The sequence below is a fragment of the Silene latifolia genome, chromosome 11, assembly GCF_048544455.1.
Source record: "Silene latifolia isolate original U9 population chromosome 11, ASM4854445v1, whole genome shotgun sequence".
Classification (NCBI taxonomy): domain Eukaryota; kingdom Viridiplantae; phylum Streptophyta; class Magnoliopsida; order Caryophyllales; family Caryophyllaceae; genus Silene; species Silene latifolia.
Genome location: NC_133536.1, coordinates 17,663,053 through 17,675,489, shown reverse-complemented (window position 1 = coordinate 17,675,489; position 12,437 = coordinate 17,663,053). Strand labels below are relative to the sequence as shown.

The following is a 12,437-nucleotide window of genomic DNA, read 5'->3' as shown; positions in this document are numbered from 1 at the left end:
CTTTTAGAAAGATTAGGGAGAGAGATAAGGGAAAGTTAATGGGAAGCAAAATTGGAAAGATGTGTTAATTGTCGACGATAATTAGTAAAAGTGTCGACGACATTTAACACGACCGATTTTTTGACCCAATGTGGGTTGGCTTAGTTCGGCCCTAACCGAACCAATTTTGGTTTAAATTGTTTGTCCTATATATTTCTTTCTGCAATGCCGTTTTCTTTGAGACGTTATATTAGTTGTGATGTATGTATACATCATATTAATCTTGAAATACGTAGTAGTAAAAAATGTTGTAGAAGTATTACCTTTGCGTACATGTGCAGTACGGTAGTAAAAAAAAAGTTATGTGGAGGTCGCCGGTGGTGGAGGGGATGGTGGTAAGACTTGGCAAACGGGTTAATCGGGTCGGATTTGAGTAGGTGTGGCCAATGCAGGTCGGGTCATTCGGTTTTGTCACATTCTCGAATTAGTTCGGGTCGGATCAAGTCATTTTGGAAAGGGGAAGAGGGATGGAGAGAAGGAAAAGAGAGTGGCCTGGTGTCACGGTCCGAAACTTTGAGTCGGGGCGTGACGCGCACCTTTGTCTAAACGCTTTGACAAGAATGAAAGCGAGAGCGTTAGGCACTAGTGTTTGTCAGGCACTAGGCACTCGTAATCGGTCTCGGGTTGTGGGTGTCGAAATCCTAGTCTCGATCGACACACACGGGCTTGTTAGAAGGTGAAGGCAAGAGTCGTTCACAAGAAAGCAACAACAAGCAATAAGAAGGCAACTTGGTGGGAAGCAGATGTTTGATTGACTAGTACTCCCCAAAGAGGGAAATTTGATATTTACATCCTGGTAGCAGGAAACATTGATTTTACAAGTTTAGTTCAGAATAGCGATATACCCATTTATGGAAATAAAAGCTATTCTACAACTAAGCTAAACTAAGAACTTACTTCCTAAAAAAGTACAAGGGAAATAAAATTACATAAGCATAAATAAAACTAAGGGTTCAAGTGTGCGGATCATCACACTCTCCCCCACCTAATCTGTTGCCGTCCTCGGCAACGCTTCAAAATCTTCATGGCTGGTTCAGTCGGCTGATGTCGCTGGGAGTTGATTGGAGCGGATGTTGGCGCGCTTGCTCTTGTTGCGGGTGGGATCTTCGGGATCGGATGGTAAGGCTTTAGACGGCTCACATGAAAGACGGGGTGACACTTCATCCGAGCGGGCGGTCCGGCTTGTATGCTACTTCCCAATCCGTTTGGTCACTTGGATTGGGCCTTCGTACTTCCGCACTAGACGCTTGTCTCGTCCTCGGAGGAATCTCATCTGCTCTTTGTTCAGCTTCACCATGACCATGTCGCCTACTTTAAACTCCCTTGGTCTCCGATTCTGATCCGCCCACTTCTTCATGCGGCGAGACGCTTTCTCCAAGTAAGCTCGAGCAATTTCGGCATTCACGTTCCATTCTTTCACATATTCGTGGGCTTTCTTTGTCCGGCCTCCATATGTATCTGCAACTGTGGGAGGCAATAGCGGCTGTTGACCTGTAACAAGCTCAAACGGGCTCTTGTTGGATGAAGAGCTCGTCTGCACATTAAAACAGAACTGGGCAACATCAAGGAGTCTTACCCACTCCATTTGAGTTGCCCCAACAAAGTGTCTCAAATACTCTTCCAGCATGCTATTGAATCGTTCAGTCTGGCCATCCGTTTGAGGATGGTAACTTGAGGACATCCGCAGCTTCGAACCTAGGAGATTGAACAATTCTCCCCAAAATAGTCCCGTGAAGCGAGAATCGCGGTCACTGACTATACTTTGAGGCAATCCCCAATACTTCACAACATGTCGGAAGAACATGGTGGCAGTTTCTTCAGCGCTACACGCCTTAGGAAGAGGAATGAAAGTCGCGTATTTTGAGAATCGATCCACAATGACAAGGATCACACTTAACGCCCCTACCTTCGGCAACCCAGAGATAAAGTCCATAGAGATACTCTCCCATGGTCGTGTAGGTACGGGAAACGGATTTAATGACCCCCGAAAGCCTGTTTCTCTCCTTATCTTGCTGGCAAATGAGGCATGTCTTCGTGTACTCCATCACATCATCCTTCATCGGGGCCGTAGTAACTTCTCTTCAATAGGCATAAGGTTCTCTCGCCATCCCGGATGACCCGCCCACAAGGTATCATGGCACTCCTGTAGAAGCATCTTCCTCAACCCGGCCGCCTTTGGAACAAAGATGCGATGTCCTTTCGTGAATAAAAGCCCATCTTCCACCCAAAACTTGCGAGTCTTTCCTTCTAAGGCCAACTGTTTCAGAGTCCTCGCCATTGGGTCTTGGTCGAGGTGTTCCTTTGCCTTAGCTCGAATATCTGTGACCACGGTGGTGGTGGACAAATGAGCAATCGTGTGTAATGTAGCCAAATCACATCTTCGGCTTAGAGCATCAGCGACTCTGTTTGCGGCTCCTGGTCTGTAAGCAAATTCCACATCGAACTCTGCCAACAACTCTTGCCATCTAGCTTGTCGGCTTGTCAGCTTGGGCTGAGTCAGGAAGTGAGACGCAGCGGTATTATCAGTCTTGACAACGAACTTTGATCCCAAGAGATAATGCCTCCATCCCCGCAAGCAATGAACAATAGCTAGGAGTTCTTTCTCTTGTACCGCATAACGAGTCTCGGCTCCATTAAACTTTCTGCTCTCGAAAGCCACAGGGTGACCCTCTTGGAGTAGCACCCCCCCGAGGGCGTAATCAGATGCATCCGTCTCAACTTCAAAAGGCTTCGTGATATCCGGCAACGCCAAGACCGGTTCCTGTACCACCGCTTCCTTGAGCTTCTCAAAGGCCCTCTTCTTATCGATAGACCACTCCCACTTAGTATCCTTCTTCAACAAGTCGGTGAGCGGGGAAGCAATTTTCGAATACGCTCGGATGAATCTTCGATAATAGTTTGCGAGCCCCAAGAAAGAGCGGAGCTCAGACACATTCCCTGGGGTTCCCCAGTCCTTGATAGCGGCAATCTTCTTCGGATCCATCTTCAGTTTGCCTTTTCCCACTATGTGACCAAGGAAATTCACTTCAGGTTGGGCAAATTCACATTTCTCTCTCTTCACGAATAGGTGGTTCTCTCGGAGCTTCGCGAACACCAACTCCAAGTGTTTTACGTGTTCCGTCAATGAGCGACTATATACAACGATATCGTCTAGATATACCACCACGAATTTGTCCAGGTACTCATGGAAAACATGGTTCATCAACGTACAAAACGTTGCAGGAGCGTTTGTCAAGCCGAAGGGCATGACCAACTATTCAAAAGACCCATACCTCGTCACACAAGCAGTCTTCGGCTCATCTCCTTCGGCAATTCGAACTTGATGATAACCAGATCTTAGGTCGAGCTTGGTGAAGTATACAGCGCCTTGTAATTGATCGAACAAATCCGCTACCAATGGGATGGGGTAGCGGTTCCTCACCGTCGGCTTGTTCGAGCCGGTAGTCGATACACAATCTCGGACTACCGTCCCTGTTTTTTTTCCGGAAGAGCACAGGGGCTCCATAGGAAGCTTTGGAAGGTCGTATCGACCCCGAGCGAATCAGATCGTCTAGTTGTCTTCGTAGTTCCGCTAATTCGGGAGGCGCCATCCGATATGGCCCTCGAGCAGGAGGTCTGGTGCCCGGGAGTAATTCAATTTGATGGTCTACCGAACGTCGGGGTGGCAGACTCATAGGTAGCTGATCGGGCATCAAGTCCTTATTGTCTTCTAGCACCTTCTCTACTTGTGGGTCTACACATTCAGCAAAGGTGTCTTCTTTCATGGACATTGTACACAAGTATGTAGGCTCTCCCTTTTGAAGTCCCCTCTTCAACTGCATTGCCGATAGGAGTGGCCCCTTTTGCTTTCGGTCAGTTTCAACAGCTTTCACAAGACATGGTTTTGATCCCACCATTATTAAAGATCCATTGTGGGGCGCCAGAAAGGTTGGGGTCCGTTTCAGAAAATCCATGCCGAGGACGATCTTAAAGTCATCCATCGGGACGCTGGTGAAGTCGAGCTTCCCCGTCCACTCGCCCATCTTGATCACCACTTCTCTAGCCACGCCCTGAATTGGCAAGGCTTTGGAGTTGACAGCTTTCATGCTTCCTCCTTCGCGGTTCAACTTCATTCCGAGTCTCTTCGCTTCGTCGGGGGTGACGAAATTATGGGAGGCTCCTGTATCTATCATTGCTCGAGTGGCCTTCCCATTGACGTTTATCTCCACGTACATCAGTTCCGTGGACTTGGTCTCGGAGCGTTCATCGCCTTTGTCCATTGAGCACATCATGTGGACTGCTCCCATTCGAGCCATTTCTCCTTGCTCACTGGCCTCATCATCATCGCACCCCTCTGCATCAGGGCCTATCCCCTCGGGATTCTGTTCTACCGACATCTTGGACAAATTCTTCTTAAGGGTGTTGAACTCCCCTTGGTGAGGGCACTCGGACATTCGGTGCGGTCCTCTACAAAGGAAGCACGCGAACGGCTTTCTAGCAGTCGACGCTTCAGAACTACTACCCTTAGAAGAGGTTGGAGTGGAGTTCGTCGGACCCCATCTCCTATTATCACCTCCGGGACGAAACCGACTATTACCCGTAGAGGGAGGTCTTGTTTGTGAAGTCGTCCCTCCAAACCTTTGGTTGCTTCCGCCCGTTGCAGCGAATCCCTTCTTCTGGGAGGTTTCGCGCTCCGTGTAATAGTCAACTAGCCTTTCAAGAAATTTGTCATCGCGATTTGCGAGGGACTCAGTCGTTGTCGCATGATTTCTCGCCTGAGCCCACTCCTTCAAACCATCAATAAACTGAAACACCCGATCCTTCTCGGTCATGTCCGCTATCTCCAACATACAAGCCGAATATGCTTTCACATAATCGCGAATCGAGCCTGTATGTTTCAAGTTCTTTAATTTCCTTCGAGCTAGGAAATCGGTGTTCTCCGGGTAGAATTGTTCCTTGAAGAGTCGTTTGAAATCATTCCATGACTCTAGTCTAATGGTTCCTGCCTCGATCTCGGCATGCTTCGAGCGCCACCATTGTTTGGCGTCGTCCGTTAGGTACATACTCGCGGTACTGACCTTTAGACCTTCATCGAGCGCACTCACTCGGAAGTATTGTTCCATGTCGAAGATGAAATTATCGACTTCTTTCGAATCTCTCGCCCCACTATACTTGAGGGGTGTAGGCGGCTTCACCTTAGGAGTTCCACCAAAACTCCCGTCCGCGGCCATTTTCATCAAGGTATTGCACATGTTCTCGAGTTGCTCGACTTTATCATAAAGATAACCCATATCCGAGTTATACTCTTTCGGAATCGCCTCTTCGACGGCCACAAGGCGGCTCTCATGCCCCTCTATGGACTCGTCTACGGCCTCGAAGCGGCAAAGCATGCCCCTTTACCGTCTCCTCAACTACATGGTGAGTATTCCCCAAACTCACAATGAGTGCCTCCAAGGATGGAATTTTCTCGTCCATCAATTTCTCTAAAGCGCGATTTGGCCTTAGTATCACTTTTAGTCCCACTCGGTTCTACCGCCTTTGTTGCCATCGTATCAAAGAGCCCGTCAAGAAGACCAGGGCTCGATACCAAATGTCACGGTCCGAAACTTTGAGTCGGGGCGTGACGCGCACCTTTGTCTAAACGCTTTGACAAGAATGAAAGCGAGAGCGTTAGGCACTAGTGTTTGTCAGGCACTAGGCACTCGTAATCGGTCTCGGGTTGTGGGTGTCGAAATCCTAGTCTCGATCGACACACACGGGCTTGTTAGAAGGTGAAGGCAAGAGTCGTTCACAAGAAAGCAACAACAAGCAATAAGAAGGCAACTTGGTGGGAAGCAGATGTTTGATTGACTAGTACTCCCCAAAGAGGGAAATTTGATATTTACATCCTGGTAGCAGGAAACATTGATTTTACAAGTTTAGTTCAGAATAGCGATATACCCATTTATGGAAATAAAAGCTATTCTACAACTAAGCTAAACTAAGAACTTACTTACTAAAAAAGTACAAGGGAAATAAAATTACATAAGCATAAATAAAACTAAGGGTTCAAGTGTGCGGATCATCACACCTGGAGAGAAGGGGAGGGGAATGAGAAGTAGGTGTTTGAACACAATTTCCCTCTAAATTCTCCTATTGTAGAGAAATTTTGATTTGCCTTGGATGAGGGAAAATGGATCCTTCCAAATCCCTCCCCCTCAATTTCCCTCCACCCTTATTTCCTATCCAAATAAGGAATTTTGACACTCCTACCCTTCTTCCCTTTCTTTTCCCTCCAAATCTCTCAATCCAAACATACCCTAAGATCAGAGAGAGTCATTTCAAGTCTTTTTTGGGTCAATTAGAGTTATGTTTTCTTGGTTCATTTTCGGGTTGGTTGGTTTTGGAATGAGTCATTTGGGGTGGGGTCTGTTACGTGTCAAGAAAGCTCGGATCATTTTCGGGCCATTTTCGGGCCAGGTTGGGTCAGTTCAGGTTTCGGGCCATATTTCGGGTGCAGTAGCTCGGGTCAATTTCGGGTCTCTTGTCGGGTTGATTTTGCTATGTCAAATGGTGATGCACAGATGGCGGTGATGAACGGGTGATGACGCTCGAACGATTTTTGTTTGTGGGCGATGATCGCCGGTCATGGTTAGGGAGGTGGCGGGCGCCGGTAGAGCGAGGATAAAAAAGGGATAAATTAATGGAGGATATGAATGGAAATGACCTAGAGGGCAATCTAGTGAAAAAAAAAATTACATGATATATCAATGAATAAAGCTACATGACCGATAAACTTCGTTATCTTTAGCACTAGCTACATGACCAGCCGGATTTGTAAGTTATGAAACATTAAAACGTTGTCAAACTTTAGATTATGATCAGTTAGGATTTCACCCACCTAATATTACGTGACTACTAAGAAATAGGAGAATCAATGAATCATCACTAACGATATACAATTATATTTTCCTTATACAAGTCCATAACAAATTTCACGACTTTTAAATTATATAAAATCTTTTTTTTTATTGAAAGAATTATATAATATAATATAATATATTATCTTTTTAAGTTTTAATCCACTATTAAATCTACTTTCATATGAGTCCTAGAGCAATAAGGTAACTTACTAAAACCAAAATTACGAAAATCATAATTCTAGCCGTTTTAGGGCATAAAAATTATGAACCTCTCTTATATATAAATACCTAATATTATTAAGCCGTAATTTATACAGTCATTAACCTAGAAAATCATCAAAAAGAGAGAAAATTATTAGAATTATGGCGATTAATTATGACTGGCTAATTAATGGTGATGAATTGTTATTCAAATTATTCAAAAAACATTCATCAAAGTTTATGAAGATAGATTGGTTTGCAATTCTCAAGGTTTTTATGATATTTATTTGTGCTTTGTTTGTTATCAAAGTTAGATTGGTAGTAACTCTAGCAACAGCAATTGTCGTATGTCTTAGTTACCTTGTGGTCGATATCCTCGAAACTCAGGTACGTATTATTATCGTATTTGTTTGTTTTGTCTTTTTTATCTCGATTAATAGTTATCTACTGTGTTATTTTTTATGATATGATTTTTTAACGAAGTTGACACTATAGATCGGTTTGTAGGAAGTAATTTCCGTTTAATTTGTTGCTTTGTGAGAAAAGTTATAAACTTTTCACCTTATAAAGCTAAGGGCATTAATTTAATTAATAATAAGTAATTATATGTTGTTTACCCTAAATTTATTAGTTATTTTAGGGTTTTGTTTTCGGGTATTTAATGATTTGTTTTTGTAGTTTAACAAAGCCATGGCAAACATATTTTGTCCAGTGCTTTATATGTGAGATATAAAATTGGTCGATAGGGTAAACGATAAGAAACTAATTACAGAAATACGTACTCTTAGGAATATAGCATCAGAAATTGATGTACAAACTAATGTTTGCCATACTTAATGAAATCCTTCCTTGTTCCCTAAGGGAACACGTTAGAAAAATCGATATAAAATTATCGGTGATACTAATTAATTGAGTAGGGTGAGTCCTTGTACAATTACGGTTGATGTGTTATATTGAATGTACAATTGTTCGTAAATCGAGTTAGTATTGATTGATTGATTGCTAATACGATGCAGGTGGATGAACTGGTGAACAAGTATAAAGACTTAATCAAAAAATTGAAGGAAAGATTTGTGGAACGAAATCGAATCATACATGAAGCAAACAAAGTATTACTGAAAGAACAAAAAGAGCTTTTGTCTCGAATGAATTTGTTAACGAAGCGACTGGAAATTATAATTCAAGAAAAGAAAGATCTCGAGAAACTTGTCGAAGAGGAGAAGGAGAAAGTATCCCTGCTCGAAGATAAATGTGTGGAACATTTCAATTGTATCACGTCGGAGAGAACAGCGTACAAAGAGTGGAGGAAACAAGCCACGACTTACAGGAAACAATTAGAGGCCGAGAAGGTAATGCTCGAGAGTGCTCTCGAGCAAGAAGTAATGAGAGCGGAAGATTTAGAGAGAGATCTCGAGCAACAAGTAATGAGAGCGGAAGATTTAGAGAGAGGTCTCGAGCAAGAAGTAATGAGAGCGGAAGATTTAGACAGAGATCTCGAAGATGAAATGACTGAGAGGAAACGAATAGAACAAGAAAAGGAATATCTCGAGGTTGTTCTCGAGGAAGAACAAAAGGAGAAGGACCGATTGGAAAAGGAGGTGCAAAAATACAAGGCAATGGTCGACGAGACTAATGAGGTTATCAAGTATCTTCGAGAAGACAAGGAACGGTTGGAAAAGGAGGTACAGAAATACAAGACAATGGTTGACGAGACTAATGAGATTATCAAGTATCTTCAAGAAGACAGGGATAGGAATTTAAATTTGAAACAAGTAAAAGAAGAGATGTGGACAGTAATCAAGTCGGAAATTGAGAAAAACGCGCAATGCTTAAGCAACGAGTTAGCCAATTTGAGGGGATCGATTGAGAAATCTCAAACAGAGCGAACAGAGGTGTTGAACGCCGAAGAAAAGTGTGATACGTTGAAGGGTCACTTAAAAAAGATGATAAAACAGTTGGAAAAACTCGAAAAAGAACGTGACAAACTTGTGGAAGAGAATCGAGTTTTGTCTGAACAGGCGAAGGAAGATTTCGAAAACATCGTACTAAACAAGTTTGAAGGCGTCATGGACGTGTTGAGTGCACACATTGTGCTCAATAAAGAAAGAAGTGAGAAGATGCTTGAGAATCAAGACACTTTGTTGAATCTGCTTAGCGAAAGTAAGAGTCGATCCGAGGGAGAAGTTAGTAGTGATGATGGTTATGAAGTTGTAGAGTGAAATTTAAGTGATCTTTGGTTCCATTAATTAGATTTGTTTGCTTAGGTACAAGTATTATGCAGTCTGTTTGGATTGGAATCTATTTTTTTTTCGGCTTTTAGTTTGTTATGAAACCGTCTTACGTAAAAATTTGTGTTTGACTTGATTGACTATGCATTATATGTGCTCAGATTTCATATTGCCTTTGTAGAGTGTATAGATTAGACCTTTCAGTTTTGCTTCTAAGATGAACAAGCAAAATGTAGTTGTAATCATCAACTTTACATCAATTACTCCGTACATGGTTAGTAGATGTCAACTATCTTAATCGGTCAAGTCATAAGGTGCGTACTCATTATCTGGGTTTCAGTATGGACTTCGAACTTGTACAATAATCATATACGCTAGGTGTACACTCGCATATATGGTTTATAGGTCGTCATCGGACGGGTCGGGTTATATTTCGGGTCATAAAATTCTCGGGTCCTATCAAGTCGGGTCAAACTTGCTGCCGGCCTATAAAACAGGTTCCCTGAATTTGAAAAGAGGGAGTATGTTTATATTCTTTGTAAACTTGCCTGGAAGGTAGCAACTACGGAGTAGTAAGGTACCCAACCAGTCACCACTCAAGTTTGCTCGTCCATATTTCTGTCAAGTTTCAAGTGGAAATATGCGTATGAACGCCAATTTCGAGGTAATTCTATGTTTATATTTTTGTAAACTCAACTTTCTTCAAAATTATGGATTAATCCTACTAATGTAGGGCATTGTTGCGTATTATTATACAGACTAAAGTTTATAACTTTCGTCTAAGTATTACAGTATGCCCTAGCTTATCATACAACTAGCTATGTCGGTTTATATGAAACGGTCTCACAGTTATATGATTGAGTGTGCTCTAGACTAGTTATTTCCAACAATTATAACTATCTGAAGAGTTAAAAACGATTAACGCCTAAGAGGGGGAAGGGATGAATTAGGTGTACCTTTAAAAAAATTCTCCTTTACTTGGTTAGAGACTAACACGAGTAAGAGCTATTAAGTACAAACTTGAGAAACTTAATGGATTGTAAGTTCACAAGAGGTACAGCAGGTTTATGCAACAGTATGAGTGACTGTTGCACAGCACACTGACAACGAGATTGATGAATAAAAGTAGAGAAATTATTATAAAAATCTAAGTTTTGGAAATGATGAAAACTTTTTATTATTTTAAAATGATTTTAGAGTAGTGTAACTGATTTACATCTACACAAGGCTCAATGAAAAGATTTCAGCAACTCTCAAAAGATTTGATAATAAAATAAAACACATAGTTCCTTAAGTTAAGGAATACAAGGTTCCCTTCTTTAAGGAAAAGTATGTGTACTTTCTTTGAGTCCAAAAGAGTTTAGATATTTTCATATGATAAAGTATGTTTCTCTCACAATTTTGTTTAAAAGATTTCTGAAATTAAAATTGTAAACATTTGTAAGCTTGAAATTTTTCTTTGAAAAATTATCTCCACCGTTGTATTAGAAGCAACAGTGTATTGCACTGTTGCATGGTTTTGTAGTCACTTGACAAATTGATTATGTTACACTACCTCGTTTACAACATTTGACTTAGGCTAGGGATATTCTTCGTCTTAATCATTCTTGCACCATCTTGATGAGTAATTGTAAGCTTCAAATGCTATTAACAATAACTAAGAAACAAACCATTAAATGACAATGAAACTTGGCATCATTAACCAAGCCTGGTCTAACAAATTCCCCTTTTGATGATGGCAAGTTTTAAAAAGTGTGATGTTCCCCCTTAGCCCATGATTAGACTATCTTTAAGCATTCAACATAAAACATATATATAAAACATGATCAAGGAATGAAAGGGTCAAATTACTTAGGCCCTGTTCTTTTGGACTTAATTTCAGTTCTAATAAGTTGATTCGATTGATTGACTCCATTCGATTCGATTCACTCAATTGATTCGATTCGATTGATTGAGATCAATTGATTGATTTAGTTCAGTTCATATTAGTTTATTTCAACATTACTATTATTATTCTTATTGATATCATTATTATTTTTATAATAATGTATTTACTATTGTCATTATTATTATTATTATTATTATTATTATTATTATATTTTTATATTTATTATATTACTATTATATTTATTAATAATTAATTCGTATTGTTTATATTATTATATTTATACTTAATACATTTATTATTATTATTATTATTATTATTATTATTATATTTATTATTTTATTAATATATTTATTATTATTAATATTATTATATTTATTATTTTATTAATATATTTATTATTATTAATATTATTCATAACATATTTATTATTATTATTATTATATTTAATATTATTATATTAATAAGTTATTATTTAATATTTATTATTTTATTAATATACACATTATTATCAATATTATTAATCACATATTTATTATTATTATTATTATATTTAATATTATTATGTTAATAAGTTATTATATTAGACCTATTATTATTATTATTATTATATTATTATTATTATTATTATTATTATTATTTATTTATTTTTTAGTTATTATTATTAATATATTATATTATTATTAATAATGTTATCATTTATATTACTAATATATTATTATTATTATTACTATATTTATTATTATATTAATATTTTATTTTTTATATATCTTATTAGATTATTATTATTAGATTATATTAATATATTATTATTATTAATGAATAATATTATAATAATATTTATTATTATTGGTATTATTTTTATTATAATATTTATTATTATTATTATAATCTTTTTATTATTATTTGATTGATTGATTGATTGGATCGATTGATTGATTCGATTGATTGGCTCCATTAAGTTGATTCGATTCGATTCAGCTCCATTAAGTTGATTCGATTGATTCGAGCTCCATTAAGTTGATTGATTGATTCGATTCGATTGAGACAATTTCAGTCCAAAAGAACAGGGCCTTAGTCTAAGTAAAACATATAATCATGGTAGCAAAACATATTACGGTGAACGCAAGCCTAAGAGTTAAAATGTCACACATAAAACATAAGTATACTACTTTCCCCTCTTGACATCATCAAGGAAGGACA

At 39.3% G+C, this 12,437-nt stretch overlaps 1 protein-coding gene and 1 pseudogene across 1 annotated transcript; one reads left to right on the top strand and one right to left on the bottom strand.

Annotated features, from left to right (window-relative positions):
* Positions 1 to 2,095: 2,095 nt before the first annotated feature.
* LOC141613010 (uncharacterized) lies at positions 2,096 to 5,408 on the bottom strand (annotated as a pseudogene).
* A 1,801-nt stretch (positions 5,409 to 7,209) lies between these two features.
* Positions 7,210 to 9,469, top strand: LOC141611261 (uncharacterized). Its single transcript, XM_074429762.1, has 2 exons — positions 7,210 to 7,508; positions 8,138 to 9,469. Exons 1-2 carry the CDS (start codon positions 7,284 to 7,286, stop codon positions 9,338 to 9,340), a joined length of 1,428 nt encoding a protein of 475 aa, XP_074285863.1. The 5' UTR covers positions 7,210 to 7,283; the 3' UTR covers positions 9,341 to 9,469.
* The last annotated feature ends 2,968 nt before the right edge of the window (positions 9,470 to 12,437 follow it).

Bases quoted from the DNA above. Each gene is read 5' to 3' on its own strand.
- LOC141611261 (XM_074429762.1), top strand. From the start codon at position 7,284: ATGGCGATTAATTATGACTGGCTAATTAATGGTGATGAATTGTTATTC. The intron at 7,509-8,137 runs GTACGTATTATT...AATACGATGCAG, and splicing joins TCGATATCCTCGAAACTCAG to GTGGATGAACTGGTGAACAA.